Source organism: Rhagoletis pomonella, unplaced genomic scaffold, assembly GCF_013731165.1.
Source record: "Rhagoletis pomonella isolate Grant_MI unplaced genomic scaffold, Rhpom_1.0 Rhpom_scaffold_00003, whole genome shotgun sequence".
NCBI lineage: Eukaryota > Metazoa > Arthropoda > Insecta > Diptera > Tephritidae > Rhagoletis > Rhagoletis pomonella.
Genome location: NW_023458557.1, coordinates 98403893 through 98422350, shown reverse-complemented (window position 1 = coordinate 98422350; position 18458 = coordinate 98403893). Strand labels below are relative to the sequence as shown.

Sequence of the window (18458 nt, the reverse complement as noted above, 5' to 3'; positions counted from 1 at the left end):
CGCCAATAATAGCGAGTAACCACAAGTGACCACGAATTGTCGCTACTTGTTACAAAACTGAAATAATTTTAAGTGCCGTTCTATAAATGACTATCAGATCAAGGTGCAGGGATGGTGTTTTCAGAGATAGTAGTCGAGAATTGTAGCTTTAATTTAAGCCTAAGCGGAAGGTTCTATCACCTTTTGTTTCTTTGCCACTTTGACCTCGTTTTTCTCTAAATCTGGAGCTGATGGAAACTTTATACTTACGGATTCGTAATCAGCACAAACAAACCTCTGAAAAGCAGTTTTAACATTTGTCACACCAAAATTTTATTACATTTTTGTTGGCCTGCGTAAATTACTTAGATTTTTCGATAAGAATCGAAATAAGTTCTGTTATAAAAATTTAGTTATCGCAAGTTATCGAATCATTGAATCAGATTTGCTCAGAGGCCTTAGCTAAGACTTGTCCTGACCCTAGACCCTGGGGAAAGCGAAAAGCCCATTGGTGGTCCCGCGAGTTGGACGCACGGCGGAAAGCCTGCACGGTGCAGTTCAACAAGGCAAGAAGGCTGAGTCACGAATCTGAGTGGCAAAGATATAAGCAGTTTTTGCGTGAGTACAACAAGGCTTTGCGGGAGGCCAAGAGGTCTTTTTGGAGGGAGTTCTGTAATACTTCCGAGACTACCAAAATACTGTCGAGATCCTCGAACCCGATGGGGTTTCTGCAGAAGCAAGATGGTTCCTGGACCACGACGGGAATGGAAACGGTAGAACTGCTCTTGGACACACATTTTCCAGGGAGTTCGCAAACAGGGGGTTCTTTACACCTGCCTCGGGCGGTAGTAAACGTGTCTATCGCAAGGGAGAGGATTGCTTGGGCGATACAAGGCTTTTAGCCCTATGAAGCGGCAGGGACGAATGGGATTATTCCCGCCCAACTGCCTGCGACGCTTGAAGCTCTGTAAGTTGGCTAATGAACCTGTAATATAAGTTTGCACAAAAAAAAATTTATATACCGTTTAAATAAGAGCAAATGGCAGACTACGTCTATACTTTTACATGTTTAGTTATTTACATACAATACTTAAAAATAGTTGTTTACCAAAGGTACTATTTCGAACTTCGAAGGCCGATATTTCGACTTCGGAGGCTAATTTCGAAAAACGGAGAAATTACTTTTTTTTACTTATGTATGACTCAATCTCTTGAAAAAAATTGGTTTGTTCCAATACCCTGAAAAAATGTTGATTTTGCCGTATAACTTGGCTTACAAAATTTTTGATTCTTATTTCCCCATTCCCCATTAGCCAGGAAAGGGGAAAGCGAAAAGGCAGTCTTGCCTTGATAGACGGTATTTATTCTAGCTATTATTTTACAAATCTGTTGTTTTAATAACGATTTTATGATTTTTCTGCATAAATCTCAATGCCTGGGGTTCAGGGTTACCAAATCTCATTTTTGTTACAACGGCGATTTAGGCAACTGGTCGATGGGCGGTTTCGCAAAAACATCGACGATATATATATATGTATGTAGGCAAAATCATCGACTGCGAGAGCACACTAAAGCTCTACCCAGAATTAGAGCGGACGACGGTAAAACGATCGGCTGTTCAGTTACCGCAGTGTGGAATCCGTACGAGTAAACACAATTGCGGTTGACGACGGCTTCCGTTAACTGTCATTTTGATTTGGAAATTTTCATTAAAATATTGTTATTTGTTTGGGACGTGCATGTGCGTATATTTACCGGAAATAAAAATGGTTAAAAGCATCTGCAAATTTGTGAAAATAATTATTACATACAACAATACGCCGCCCCCGCTGAGCGGTAAAAATAGAAATAAATTTAAATCAGCCGAAAAACGTTGGCGGTAAAAATTCTGCAGCCGCAATTATTTGCTAATCCATATGTCTTCGTGAGTTTTAATTTTGACAGCGGTTAACCGTCGACCGCTCTACCGCCGGCCGCTGCAATTTTGGGTAGAGCTTAATGCAATGAACACGCATTCTCATGTAAAAAAGACACATGTTCATTGCTTCCTTTAAAATAAGTGTCTGACAGCTTTAAGATTCCGTCTTGCCAAGTGTTTCCTAATCTGAAGAATTTTTTAATAGAGAAAAAAATCGGACAAAATTAAATAACATCACCGTGCTACCAAAAATGAAAATATAAAACAAGTCATTTTTAAGCAAGAAATACAACCAACTTCAGTGCTCGTATACAAATTTAGAAGTATCGTTAATTTCTTCATAACAAACTGATCGAAACTAAACCAAATCAGTGTGGGACCACCCTTGTGGCACCACTTTTCCGATAAAAAATTATCGAAATCGGCTTACGTGTTCCAAAGTTATGCAGTAACATACATAAAACAAATATTGAAATAAGTTGATAACCTCTTTCCTTCCTTGAAGTCGGCTAAAAAAATGCACCACTTTTAGTAGAATTCTGCTTATAACTAAAGTAAAATTAAGCCTCTCCAGTCACTTGACTTCAGGGTGTTCATATTAGAATTCAAGCAAGATACAAGATTTCACCCACTTTTGAATTTCAAAAAGCGCCAAACCTTGGAAAAAAGAGCGTTTTACCACACTAAAAGCACAATTTTTTTTTTTTGAATCAAAAGTCCATTTTTTATAATAGTTTGTGTTTAACAAAAGTAAAAAATAAACAATGATTACAAGTCTAAATCAATACACAAAACTTTTTCGCTCATAATTGAATTGAATTGAATAGCCTCTACACATGCTATTATGATTCATGGTTAGGAAGAAAAATCGAATCCCAACAAACGAAAATGAACGATGATTGTTGTTTGTTGATGTTGTTTTCATAATAAATATAACCGCAAATATCGCTTTACACTTTGAGGTTAGGATATTTAAAAATTAAAGAGATATAGAGAAAGTCAGATTTGGATTCAGATCCAAAAAATTTACATGAACCGATGCATTTTACTCAGGTGGCAAAAACTCAAAATTTGTCGAACTGTGTAATCAATCAAAATATGTACAATTAACACTGGATCACAAATTTGAATTTGGTTTTTGTTCTCCAGACGCCACTATCCAATTTGTATATAGAATCGTCCGCTTATTCCAAAAATCTAGTTAATTTTGTATTCGATGGATACGTTTTCGAGATATTTTCAATTTACCGTTAGTCAGCTTAAAACAAAAGGTGGTTCAACCCAGTCTCATGTATGTATATCTCATGAAACGAAATGGAATATGTAAAAGTTTTTTTTTTTTATTAAAAAAAATCTAATTTTAACAGGAGAAAAATTAAAAAACTAAGAGGTTCTGTGTCAAATTTTTGCATTTGTTCTGTTACAAAAAAAAAAAAAACAAGTTACTATTGAAGCAAATCGTTGTATAAACAAGTAATTTTTAGCAAAAAAAAAACCGATTTAAAAAAAAATATATAAATCTATGAATGTTTCATGATCCAATGATCGGATCTTAACCAGATTAGTATAGCACCACCTCTGAAACATTACCTTTCCGATGCACAAATAATTATCGAAATCGGTTGACGTAACATACATATAAAAAAAAACATATATTCCGACGAACTGATAACGTCCTCCTTTTTTGGAAGTCGGTTAATAAAGAAGTAACGAGTGGTCAAATGAAAATGCGCAAAGATTTATTGTATCAAAATTGAGCACAAAATAATGTTACTCATGCGCTGCGTACACCTAACTAACACGCTTTTTTCTCATATTTCATACAAAAAATCTTTGCACATTTTCATTTGACCACTCAATACTTCTTTATTTATCCCTCGCTTTCCTTCATTAGTAGCTGGATTTTTTTGTAATAGAACGGGCTTTCGCACAAAGGCAAACATTTGAAACAGGACCTGTAATTTTTTAAATTTTTCTTCTGTTAAAGTGTTTTTTTTTTTATATTTTCATCAAAAAAAATCTAGAATGATTAATTAGTTTGTCAGAGACTATCAGACCTATCGAAAAGTGATGTAGAAGTCTATGTAGAATTTTGTTAGCTTTCATTTGCCCTAAAATACGGCTGATTGTTAAATTGGTTTGGAAGATGTACGTGACTAAGTGTAACCACTGTTCGTTTTAAGCTGAATACCGGTAAATTGAAAATATCTTGACAACTTATCCATAGAATAAAAAATTAAGTCGCTTTTCGGCATCAGTGAGCAATTCTTTATTGGAATTGGATAGTGACATCCATTGAACATTTTTGCTGTAAACCAGTGTAATTGCGTGCATTTTCAACGCGAATAGAATTTAAGAAGAATGCAAGAACGTGGATTTGCAAATTCAGCTTCTTATCAATCATGGTTGCATTTTAGTGTATTTAAATTTGTAGATTTTTGTGAATTCAGTACTACCACAGCTTTTAAATATTTCAAATTATTTCATGTTTGACCTATCTATGAGGTATTTGAATCACTTTTTTTGCGTTTTAGTTTTCAAAAAGCACTAAATCTAGTGCTTAGAGCACCAAGTTAGCAACTATGAAGACACCGTCAGCCATTATTTGATCTAGCGGGGTTCTCGAACTAAGATATTCCTTCCGTTTCCGTTGCGCGAAAGAAAAGTATAGCCGTCATCGATTCGCCAACAGTTAGCGAGTGGCGAAACGAACGAACTCAATGAGGTACAACCAAACTCGCTATCGTCCATCCTTGCTAGCTAATTTTAGCTGTCATCGATTCGCCACTTCATTGCTGGGCTATGTTTGAGTTCCGGTCGCTTAAAGAAAAATTTTGCATGTGAAAGCAACAACAATTTTAGCTAGCCAGGATAGACTCTAGGTTTTCCTCATTGTGTAGTGTAAATTTTCAACGTTGTTAATTTGTCGGCCACGAATAGTTCGCAACTTTAATTTGCACCTTCCCTACCATCTAAGTTCTCTGCAGGTATCGTCATCAATAGTTTGCGCGGGCTCTTTTTACAATCGCGTCGTTTTTCGCAGCGTTGGTGAAGATTAAAAATTGTGTGGTAAATAGTGTGAAAAATTAAGCGCTTTAATTTAAACCAAGTAGCAGTGAGTGTTTTCTTTCTGAGATATATAAAAGAGAACAGTTGGAACAGTTACTTCGGTAGACTGTGAGAACAGTTAGGATCAGTGGAGTATGCCTGACAGATGTCACGGTAATAAGCGCGAGATTGCATGTCGATGCCACTAGATGCCACACCAATCAGAGAGTGATCTACACTGAGGGAAATAATGCATAGTAAAAAATACTTTATATTTGATTATCGTTAAAAAATATTTATTAAAAATGGGCATCAATCGAAATGGTTTTGAAAAGCTTTCTCCCTCAATTTAACTGTAGCAGGGTTGCCAGCTGTTAAAAAAAATCAAATCCAATCTGGAAACATTTGTCACCATATGGGCGTCAGACGAAAAGAGATTAAGAGGGTATCTAGTAGTTTTAAATATGTTGAAAATGGTCGCCACGTGTTTGAAAAGTCGAAATTAATCAATTTATAGACAATGAAATATTAAAACATCTTATACAAAAGATTGTTAAGAAGTCTTAAGTTTGAATACTAAGAATGTTTTTCGGGGTTTCCCGCCCGTTTAAAAAGTTAAATCCAAATTAATTAATAAGTCAAGTGAATTATTAAAATATTGGTATCAATCGAAATGGTTATGAGAAGGCTTTATATCTAAACTATATTGAGCTTTTACAATATTGCTATGCGGTATGTAAATCAAATTTTGTATAGAAGGCCACAAGCCCAAAGTTCATGTAAAATCTTTCGAGAATCTCGTAGAGATACGAGAATCCCAGAAATCCCAGAAAATTTTCTAACTATAAACAAGGAAAATCAGGAAAACTTGACTTTTGTCTTAAAAAAGAAAACACAAATATAAATTTTCCATAATATTTATGCACTATTTTTTATTTGAATTTCTTTTCTTTAATTGTGTTTTATTTTTATTTATCTTGTTTTATTTTTATTTCATTTAATTATAACGCATTTTATTTTATTTTTTTTTTACATTTTGTTTTACATTATTTTATTTCGTTTTATTTTGATTCCCCTAATTTTTATGTTTTCCATTATTTATTTGATTGAACTTTTTTGTTTCTTTTATTTTGTTTTATTTAAACTTATTTTCTTAAATTTTAATTTATATCACGTTATTTCATTATTTTATTGTGTTTCATTTTATTTCGTTTTAAAAATTTTATATATTTTTCCTTTGCATGTTTGATCCAATTTTTTACTTTATTTCATTTTGTTTAACTTTATCTTATTTGCTTTAATTTTGTTAAATTTTTATTTATTTTAGTCTTCCATTTCATTAGACATTTTATTTTATTTTACTTTATCGTAATTTACTGCACTTTACTTTAACGTTAAACGTTCTCTGGCGACTCTTTTATATACATACATACATCATACGTGCATATTTCGATTTCAAAGTGCGTATTGAGAGCACGCGGAGCATTGAGCAATTTGACAGCCAATGACACGCAATTTCGGCTGCAGGTAAAGCAAAGCAATGCAAAGCAACCGGTCGTGTCAGTCGCTGTGTGGTCGTGAGAATGTGATTAATTTTATTAAATTCGTGCTGGACAAGTTCTATTTGTAATTAATATTTGAAAAGTGAGTAAAATTAAAGGAAACCCATATAAAAAGTGGAATAAATATTTGTTTGAATTCTAATATGTGCCTTCATAGTGAAAAGTGTGAAGTAAAGTGAAAACTAAAAGGTGCGCGCCAAAATTTTAGAAAACTGCGGCGTCATTGAGAAAGTGAAGAAGTGTGGATTAAAAATATCAGTTTATGTAATAATAATAGATTGCAAGAAAGTGCGCGTTAATATTTGAGTTATAATAAAAATTGATTACAAAAGAATAATTAGTGAAGGTGGGAAAAGGTCGCCGAAAAGCAAAGCCAAGCATTATTATGAAATGCCAGCAATGTAGTGTGAAGGTCACAACAACGTAGAGCACCCGAAAATGCGATTGCTGTAGAAGTTTAACGCGTAATAAATATGTAAGTGAAAATTTATTGGTAATTCTCTAGTATAGGATAACAACCCCTAAAAAAGGTCCGGAAAAGTCGGGAGGGGTACCAAACGACGCGTTTCAGTCCCCCTAGTAACAATCTGGAGGGGGAGGGCTAATATTAATAACCATTTAAAAGTTATAAACAAAAAACTTTTGTTAAATTTCGTTGTTTTCTATGAGCAATTACCACGTCAAAAATGCTCTAAATAACCAGTTTCCACTTTCAAAACACTATTAAAACGTCTCCGGTTATTATTTTATGCAAACAAAATCATTTATTCACTTTTATTTTATATATTTCGTTAATAAAACAGAGTAAACACACTTTGCGCCTGCCAAAATTATTTTAACCTCAAATCGCTGGTATTGCCACTTAATTTCACATTTCATTTGCGCCATTACACTCAGTTTACACTATACACTTCTTCTTTTTTTACTTTCACCTAAATAAAATATTCTAACCAAAATATAATAGGAAATTTCGCTATACCATGGTAGCGCTACTTTTATGGTTTACAGTTATTTATCGAAGTATTGATTTAACAAAAGTTTTGTGTTTATATCTTTTAAATGGTTAATAATATTAGCCCTCCCCCTCCGGATTGTTAATAGGGGGACCGAGACGCATCGGTTGGTACCCCTCCCAACTTTTCCGGACCTTTTTTAGGGGTTGTTACCCTATACTAGAGAATTACCAATTTATTAATATGAATGAAACATAAACAAATAAATAAATAGAAAATTATAAATCTGCCCCTGCCTGTACATTAGACTGCGCCTTATGGCCCAGTTATGCATACTTGCACTGCTTCACCATTTTTACGTAAAAATCAAAACCCAACAGAATTCTACATTTTATGTAAGTGCTATGCGTTGGGTAACCGCTTACACGCAAAGCCCATTTAACAGATTCTTATGTGACGGAGAAAATTTTTTGTTAAGCTACAAAGCAAGACTCCGTACCTCGAAAGGCCCTAAAGTTCAGCATTTTCATGCAATTTTTTTACCAACTGGTCAAAATTGCCAAAATTCGATGGAAAATTTAGTATGTTTTAATGGCACGTGATGCAGTTTTTCCCCTGATGTCAAATATGGCTAACCTATTTTTAAACCTCCCCAACTTTTAAAGTTATTGAGGTTTTTTCCACGTAAAGAAGTAAAATTTTAGCCAAGAAAAAAGATTTGTAGTAACGAACTTTAGATGCAGTTTGCTTTTGTTTGACACGTAGATCATGGATCCACAGTATCGCCCCTAAATTTGATACATTTGAGCAACAGAAGTATCATCGTGTGCAAATGTCATATAAATGCAACCAATAATGAGCATTTTAAGGACAAAAATTTTTTAAAAAATATACAATTTTTTTTATTACCAAAATGCTCGAAAACCGCTCGAATGATCTTGCTTTTGTTTTCTTTAATCAAGGTGTTTTCCTTTCGTTTGGTATATCGGAAGTATTGGTTAATATCTTTTAAGTATGTTTATTTGATTCAAATATATGGGCATAAAGAATTTTCCATACAAAATCACTTCATCATTTTGCAAACAAGGGCATGCGCTGGAAGAGAGAGAAGGAGACAAAAAGTATGGTATTTTGGATTTTGAATAATAGATGGCGCGGTATTTATAAAAGGCAAAGGTGAAGGGGAATACGTAGATGAAGAATATGATAAACATACAAGTAATTTTTAGAAAAAAAAAACCGACTTCAACTCTCATATAAAAAAATAAATATATATATATATATATATAAATATCTCATGATCCACTGCTCGGATCTTAACCAGATTAGTATGGAACCACCTCTGAGACACTACCTTTCCGATGCAAAAAGAATTATCGAAATCGGTGGTCCAAAGTTACGCGACATAAAAAAAATAAATAAATAAAAAAATAAAAAATAAAAAAAAAATATTCCGACGAACTGATAACCTCCTCCTTTTTGGGAATTCGGTTAAAAAGTAAAAACAAGTATAAATATAAAGAAAAATATGAAGATGAGGATACCGATAAAAGTAAAGATGAAGATTGAGGAAGAAAGATTAAAATAAAGGTAATTACATATAGAGAAAAGGATACAGACAGAGACTCAATCTGGGGACTATTGCGGGATTTTAGAGATTTTCGGAATTCTCGGGACTTATCGACATAATAATCGATATTTTATCGGTTTTGTTATCGATATTTTTGATCGATTTTGTTATCGAAATTTCTATCTATATTGTTATTGATTTTGCTATCGATATTTTTGGAACTAATCGATATAATAAACGATATTTTTATCGATATTTTAATCGATTTTGTAATAGATTTTTTATAGATTTGGTGATTGATTTTGTTATCGATATTTTTATTGATTTTGCTAGCGATATTATCGATTTGGTTATCAATTTTGCTATCCCTATTATTATCGCTTTGGTTATCGATATGTTTTTCTTAGTCTGTGCTTTCGGTATTTGACTTGGATGTGCTCTTAACCATACCTGCGGTGACCATAAATATGGATTCAAAATGAAGGACAATTTTTCAAAAATATGCCTACACATATTTACGTAGTATAAAAATATCATAATAGTATTTATGATTCTAATTTATTAATACATTTTAAACTTTAAAAATTAATCACGTTTTCTTCATCGATATTAATCTTTTTTTACATGAATATTTATAAAAGTATAGTAAAACATATTATAATTACAATAGCTTACACGAAAAGTGAAAATCTTTAAAAGATTATTTTATACGCAAATTTTGAGTCGTTCAAAACGAAAACAATACATTTTTTTTTGTTTTTTGGTACTTTTCGCAGTTAGTTGTCAAAAATCGACGTCATGAATCGACGTAAACGACAAAGTGCCCTTTACAAAAATATATAATTTGTGCAGATTGCGCTCCATAGCATCTACATTTCTAATCCGATTTTAATTATCTTTGGCTCAAAATTTACTATAGTGATATATCATCTTTATCGAATTTTTAAAATAATTCAAAAAAAAAAATTTCAAATAAAACTGCGTATTTGATTGAAAATCTCACTTTTTTCGACTTCGACGACAAAATGCAAATGGTAATGATAATTTTCATTGTAGTCGCCACAAGTTATATATTTTGGTAAGAGGCACATCAATACCCTTCGAGCTGTAAGTCGCTTACGTTGATGGGGAGATTTTTTCATGATTTATTGAAGAAAAGCTACGAAAAGTACCAAAAATCACTTTTTTGAAAAAATCCATCCATTGTCCGATAATTTTAAAATAACGTGTAAAATGCGGGACAAATGCAGGACACTTGGGAAAAATCAGTACATTTTCAAGTTTTTCAGATTTGAAAAACTACGCAGGACCGACTTTTGATAAACAGTACAGTCCTGCAAAAAACAGAACGGATGGTCACCGTAACCATACCACGTATTCTACGTTTAAATTTAGCGGCTGTGTCTCCGATACAGCCTGCAGACCAAGACGAAGGTGCTGGACTGTTCCTTTTGTTTTGGTTGTTTCGATTTGCAAGCTTATTTTGCATTTTTGGTAAAAAACGGTTGTATACAAATTTGTAGAGAATTTAATTTGCCGCACTTTTTATATACAAAGCTTAAAAAAAATTTTTAGTAAATAATTATCAAAGCGTGCGATAAATTTTTTGCATTGTCACGGTTTTTGCCATTTTTCAACAATTTCTACGGTTAGTTTAGATACCATATTTGAGACGCCATATTGAATTTTTCAAAGGCCTCACGGCTTTTTCCCCAAAAAACCTCAGTAACTTTAAAATATGGGGAGGTTTCAAAATACTGTAGTTATTTTTGACATCGGGGGACAAAACTCCATCAAGTGCCATTAAAATATATTAAATTTCCCACTTATTTATAGGCAAAATATTGACCGCTTTGTGAAAAATTCCATGAGTTTTCCGAACTTTAGAACCTTTGAGGCACATGTTTCCGTTATCCGATTTAAAAAAAAAATCGTAGGTCACATTTTTATGACCAAATGAACCTTTTTGCTTTGTAGGGCAAAGTTGCAAAATAAGGCGCAGGCTACTGCACATGCATGATGATATTCATTGAATTATTTGCAAAATCATAACTAAATAGGGGAGCGAAGGATGTTATAATAGACCACATAAGGAAAAATTTCTGTAGAAAAATCGGAAATCTGAATTTTTGCTCATTTTTTAATGGATAACACAGCCCAATAAAAATATACATAAACAAATTTTGGTACGGCAAATGTTAAAATTGTTTTTGATAGATTTTTTTTGTGCTGATTACGAATTCGTAAGCATAAAGTTTCCATCAGCTCCAGATTTGGAAAAAATGAAACGAGTTCAAAGTGTAAAAAAATCGCGGTTTTTGCAATATTTTAGAAGCTCTACCAAGGAAACTAAATGTGATAGAACCTTCCTGGCTTAAATTAAACCTAGATCTCTCGACTACTATATCTGTAAAGAGATCTAAAATTTTTGAAAATAAAACATTAGGTGTTTTGAACAACCGATCAGATATTAAAAATTCTTGCGAGAGGCCAGTAAAATAGAGCAATTTTTTTTTTTATTTGATTGAGTGTATGTATTTAAAAAATGTATGTATGTGTTTGAGTCTTCACGAATTTTTTTGCGATAAGCGGGGACAGTTTTCCAATTAACTAGGACTAACATTTTCCCACCTTTACCTATGCCAGCTGCAACAAATTCATTTAACCTGTATCAGCAGCAACCTACTTCAGGCCTTTATTACCATAATCTGCTTAAAAACTCATGTAACGCCACTTTGTAGCTGACTAGATGGGCGATCTAAATAATTCAATTAACACTTTAGCCTCAAACTGCTACCGCCACGCCGAATAAAGCTCTAACAAGCGGCACATAGCTCACTTCTGCCGCACTCCTGCAGTCTCACGAGATTTTCGTGTGTTTTACACAATTTTCCTTTGGATTCCATGGCAGGTGTTAAATCGTACAATGCGGCATTTGGCTTAAAGTTGAACACTTACACAAGGTTTCCCGCTAAATTTTAATGTTTTAGATACATATTATGTATGTGTTAGTGTATGAAAGTGTTCATATATGCAAATTTCGAGTGCCGAATAAGGCACGGTTTGCCGCACTTCGCTTACTCTTTGTTGAAATATTTTTTTGCAGCAACTTTTTTGACACCCAAAGAATGGCACACAAAGTAGACATCTTAGAAACCGAACAGCTGCAGATGCTGCGCATTTGTAATTACAAAATTTCGTGAATTTGGCATTGGCGTAAAACGTAATTTTTGGCACTGGTCCAATACGTGTTGGCAGCAAAATTGGTAAAATTTTTATTAAAATATTTAAAAGCGAGTTTTAAGCCACTTAAGTTATTAGTTAGGCTGGCAAATGCTGAAGAACGAAAAATGTGTACATGCATACATACATATGTACATACACACATATAAAACAGACTAATAAGCGCAAGGGAAGTGTGCACTCAAGTTTGCAATCGGTACTAAAATAATAATACTAATGGTTGAAATGTCGGCGACACACACACACACACACACCTTCAATGTAAACGAGCCCTACTAGCAACGGTTGCTGCACATCTCCCAAGTGCGCCGTAAATATTCCGTTTTGCGTCATCGCACTGCCAGACGACATAGCCGTCTATACGACGACCCCTTTCGTCCCGGCTTTCTTGCCGCCTGCACAAAGGCAAGATCCTGCCACATGGCTTTATGCGCCGAGCTCGCACAGGTGGTCAGTTTGTCACACACATAACGGCTACTGTGACCAGATTTCTCTTGCCGAAAATCGAGACATTTCTAATTCATCGAATCCGAACATACAATTTTGTTTTTAGAGTAAAGACATATTTTTATACAGTTTCATTTAGAACAAAACAAAGAGAAAAAAATGTAAAAATTATCGCAAAAATCTATACACACAATTAGGGGATTCACAAGACGTGTTAACCGTCGTAAAATCTTAAGGTTAACATCTTTTTTAATTAAAATGGTTTTAGGGGATTTCTAACTAAACCGAAATTCTTTTAAACTGATAAAGAATATATAATTAGCCAACCCCCCAACCATTTTAACCGCTATTTTACATAAACAAGTGTTAAGCTTAAGATTTTACGACGGTTAACACGTCTTGTGAATCCCCTAAATATACAATCAAAATTTATTTAACGTTTCAATCAGATTTTCTAGAATTGTCTTGAGTATACATTTTTGTAACCCACTAAATTTTAGTACAATAAAGGGCAAGTTTGAAGTAGTACCCTTGATTTTTTGCATTTTTTTTTTTACAGAGAAAATGAGCAACACCTTCCAGAAGAAAAAAATACCAAAAATCAACTGTACTCATAATGTTTCTAAGAAATCTAATTTAAAAACTCAAAATATTGATGATTCTTTGTCGAATTTTGTTAATTTTTGTACAAAGTTTGAGACACCAACCAACAACACGCTTTTATTACAATAAGAACTAAAAAGAACAAAATTATTTATTGATTTAAAGATTCGTTAAATAAGGATATGAAGTTCCCTAATTTGATGTTGAACGTGGTCATAGTCGAATTAAAGGTTAGTTGTAGTTATTTTTTACAGGCATCTCATTGGAAACATACAGCACCCCATTGGTGGAGGGCTTCGGGTGTACGAATTTGTTGTAACGTCAGGAGTTGAAGACTTGCTCTAGCTGCTAGTCTCTTAAAATTTCCTCGAATCCCGTCGCGGCAGATTCCCCATTGAACTTGCAACAAAGTTCAATTCTGCCGTTTCCTTGAAGGGATTTTCATGATTTCAGACCCTTTAGGAAAGTTAATATGATTTATTCATAGTGTTTTTGTTTTTTTACATTACAATTAAAGCCCATAATAAGACGGAAGAAATACATTTTTTTTTTTTATTAAGTTTCTTTAAAAGGTTTCCAAGATACAGCACTTTAAAGAAATGTATGTATGACGTTTTCTTAAAATTTAAATCTCGTGTAAATGGGCAACCCTACGTCATATCGGAAAATTATGCTGCACGTATATTCATGTCACCCAGACCTTAAATCTCTTCAACAGAGGTGGCCGCGGTGACATGAAATGCCTCCTATGACGACGTCTTAACCGACTTCGATTAGCACTTTAGTATTATCGATTTTGGGCATTAAATGAAGAAACATTTTTAATTTTTTGAGTCCTTAGATGCATCTGACCCTTGACCCCTTTGCGACACGCCTCAATCGACTCCGATCGGGACCAAAATGTATGTACATACATATATGACATATAGACTGAAAAAAATCGTTCATTTGATTTTTTAAGGACCACCCTAATGCTCATATTCTCTGAATAATTTTGTTAAACAGCCTGAACTCAATGGTCCCTTGGGATTTGTGGTAATTTTGTCGATAACTTTTTTTTTGGTTTTTTTCTTTTTTCAAAAGGTTTGTAGTTCTTTTGGGAATTTCTTAGAATTGTTACGCCACTTTTCAGTTTTTTCGTATGTTTCAAGACTTATCAGGATTTGCGACATCTATCGAGATTTTTCGAATAGTTTTCAGAAATTTTCGGGGGATTGATTTCGCCATCCTTCTGCATTTATTCGTATCATTCGAATATTTGCAGAAATTTTTGGAATTTTATTGCAGTTTCTTGGGTTTTTCGTTACCTTTTTCGGGAAAATTGATAACTTCTCAGAATTCTTCGAGACTTTTCGAGCCTTCTTGTAATAACAAGCTAATTTTAAATTGAGGAAAACGATTTAGGTTACTCAATTTCATCCTTAGAATTTTTAAAATCATACCGGCTTTTTTAGTTGAAACTGAATGCCAAGCAAATCAACTAAATTAAGGTATCTTTCAAAAATCCAAACAATCTCCAAATAAGTGAAACATGAATTTTAAGCCTTAAATAAATTTGTATATTTTATACATTAAAAATAATTAAAAAAAAAAAAAAACTTAGCATATCAGAAGCATTCATTGGGCTTTCTCTTCCGCACCAACCGCTATATGCAGTCCAGTGCTCAGTTGTTGGCTAATATGGCCTACGCAATCTTTTCGATGCACCTGTTGCGTACTCAAGTTAGAACTCTGCTTGCCACTGTGCTCTTCCACATTACTCGTACCTACATTTCCTCTGTTCTCTTCTTTAAGCAATTTATTTAGCTGTTCTTCAATTTCACGCCACGCAAAGTCTATATCGTCTTCCTTCGGATCCACGCCACACACCGCAAAGCGAATAAAATTCTTGCCGCCAAATGCCGCCTGTACCATATAGATTTTCTTGCGTTCTGTCACACATTGCAGTAGATCTGTGGTCAACTGATTGTCACCCTTCACTCGAAAGCAGACCAAACCCATTGATCGTTTAGCCACCAACTCCAGGCGTGCGTCCGACAAGATATGTCGTTCAAAACGCTCTGCTAAGCGTATTTGTTTGCGCACATGCTCGCGCAAGCCTTCGGCACCGTAGATGCGAAATGTGACCCACACTTTTAGCGCGCGAAAGCGACGACCCAGCGGTATTTGCCAGTGTCGGAACTCCGGTATATCTGTCTGTCCGTTGTACTTGTTTTGCAGGTAAATACGATTCACATTAAAGCTGTCCACAACCTGATTTGCGTCGCGCAGCCACATTGCCGTGCAATCGAAATTCACCAGCAGTGTTTTGTGCAGATTATAGTTGAGTGAATCCACGCGCTCAAGCCCGCATCGCAGATACGCATACTCATCCAGCGACAAAACAGCGCCCGCATAAGCAGCATCGACGTGTAGCCAGATGTTGTGCTCCTCGCAAACAGACGCCAGTGTCGCGATATCATCGTAAGCGCAGGTGCCCGTCGCCCCCATCGTTGCAATGCAGATAGTGGGTATAAGCCCTTTAGCCAGGTCTTCTTTCACTGCTTTTACCAACTGCGCGCCGCCCATAATTTGATTATCATCGGCTGGCAACAGCCGTATGGGCAGAGTGGCTAGCACGCCGGCCTTCTCAATACAGCTATTGCTCTGATCGCTTGAATAGCCGATGAGGCGAGCCCGTATCTCAACTTCACTCAAATCTGGTTGTTTGGCTTTCACGCGACGTACGGTTTGCTCGCGTGCCGCCATGACGGCGACAAGCACAGCCTCACTTGCAGATCCCTGTATAATGCCGCCACCAGGCCCTTTGGTAGAGTGTAGAAAGTGTTCGGGTAGTTTGAGAAATTTCGCCAACCAGTCCATGACGATCACCTCCAGTTCCGTACAAGCTGGACTACAGAGCTTTAAAATAAAGTTTGGTAAGGAATCGTTTGCATATTTTGGTTTTACGCAGTTAGACTTACCCAATTAAAACCGATTACGCTAAAGCCAGTAGCCAGCATATCGCCCACAATCGATGGATAGGAGCAGCCAGTTGGGTAGAATGCATGGAAGTTCGGCGACTGCCAGTGTGTTATGCCGGGTTTAATGAATTTATTGATATCTTGCATCACCTCTCGCCATTGTTCTGGTTTTTCTGGTATCTCTTTTGGTAGCACGTCGAACAAGTAGCCTGGAGCGACTGATGGTAGAACATCACTGTGGGTGGAAAAAATATTGGGAATATTTATTTACTTTTTTTTTTGTGTGTATCAGTGATAAGCATACGTAAATACTTTTGTATTTAAAGTACTAGTTTGGGTACTAAAAAAAAACTTGGGTATTTAGGAGCTGTTAGATACTTAACAACAGATATGAAAGTATTAACAGGCGCTAAATACCCTGGTCCATAGTACTCAGATACTTCGAAGATGCAAAATACTTTCCCTAAAGTACGGCAGTATTTAGTCGATGGCTAAATACTTTCAAACTGAAACTTTTATGATTCAGGAGAAATTTACAAAATTAACACTTTACCATACACTTATCTCAACTAACCTTACCACAGCTAAGTTCGCCGCATCTCAAATCAACTCATTGCACGCAAACTTATCACACCTCACTTAAACTCACCTCACCTCATCCTACCACACTCAAATTCACCAAACCTTGACTCATCTCACCATACCTCAATTTGGGAACTACTTCTAGATTCCCGTGACTATTTAATGGTTTTCGGACCTATTTCGAAATTTTTGTTGTACTTACCGATTTTGATATCGATAGATTTATAGACTATTTAATTGATACATATATTTTGGTATATTTAGGGATATTTTTCATCGATATTTGCATCGCTGTATTTATCAAAATATTTATTGATATATCAATATTTGTATCGATACTTTAATCGGCATTTTTTTGATATATTTATCGACATACTTATGGATATTTATCGATATATTTAGTCTAGAAAAACTCGAAAGAACCTTCAAAATCTCGAGGTGGCCTCGAAAATCTCGAAATAGTACCGAGAACCCAAAAATTCTAGAGACCTCGAAGTAATCCTGAAAATCCCGAAATAGTCCCTATCATCTCGAAATCTTGAAATAGTTTCTAAAATCCCGAAGTGGTTCCGAAAACTCCGAAGAGGTCTCGTAAATCGCAAAATTTGCCCGACAGCTCTTAAAAACACGAAGCAGTCTTGGGAATCCCGAAATAAAGACAAAGTCTCTAAACACTTTTGTACGCGGTGTTTCGTTAGGTCAAACTAACTAAGTACTTTTAGACTAAGTGTTTAGCGCTGTGAAAATAAGTTAATACTAGCATATTCGCTATTTAGTAACATCCGAAATTCCAAAGTAAATATGTATATTGACTCCTACTTCAAAAAATAGTTTGCTGCTTCTTTTTCCTTACCAATCGCGAATATTTTCCATGTAATCGGCTATAAAGTCCACAGCAGCTTTGCCGAACTCTCTAAAGGTTTGCGCATCCATATTCAATGGTCGGCTAATCCCGAATTCATAGGAATGTTTGTATGCGTGGTTCTGAATAGGCGAACAAATGGAAAAGAACAGTTGTTTAAAGTTTGATAGTTTTAGTTTTGGGTCTAAGTATCTTTTTGGGATATATATATTTTTTCAGTTCCGATTTTAGTATCACGGTTTCACAATGGAAATATTACCGAACATTTATTTCACAATTCAAATAACTAGTCGAATATTGGTAGTTAATAGCATTGGGTTTTTAGTCATCCGTGTATACATATATACATATATTTTTATATACTGAGGTATGTATACTTATATTTTGGTTAGCTTCAGTTTCCCTCTATGAGAGTGCGACCTTTCTTTAACCACTATCACTTTTTCTAGATATTTTGAATGAAACTGTTTGCTAATTAAAAATACGTAACTTTTTAGCACTGCTTTTAATTATTTTTAAACTATTTAGGGCATGGAACTGTAAACATAATTGGCGTTGTTTCCAGTTTTAGTTTCTGATATTTTCAAATTCAACGTATTTTTTTCACTTAATCAACTACCTAGTGCTTCACGTATTCGATACTTTTTAATAAGAAAATTTCGAGGCGAATATTTGACATGAGCCCAATCCCAAGCAGTGGCGCGACGTTAACTAACACTAAGCGCGGA

General features: G+C 34.8%; 1 protein-coding gene across 1 annotated transcript; it reads right to left on the bottom strand.

Annotated features, from left to right (window-relative positions):
* Nucleotides 1–14806: 14806 nt before the first annotated feature.
* On the bottom strand, nucleotides 14807–18458 carry LOC118735939 (3,4-dihydroxyphenylacetaldehyde synthase 2-like). Its single transcript, XM_036465979.1, has 4 exons — nucleotides 18350–18458; nucleotides 17722–17852; nucleotides 16287–16521; nucleotides 14807–16224 (listed from the first exon to the last, which is right to left on the bottom strand). Exons 2-4 carry the CDS (start codon nucleotides 17799–17801, stop codon nucleotides 14941–14943), a joined length of 1599 nt encoding a protein of 532 aa, XP_036321872.1. The 5' UTR covers nucleotides 17802–17852; nucleotides 18350–18458; the 3' UTR covers nucleotides 14807–14940.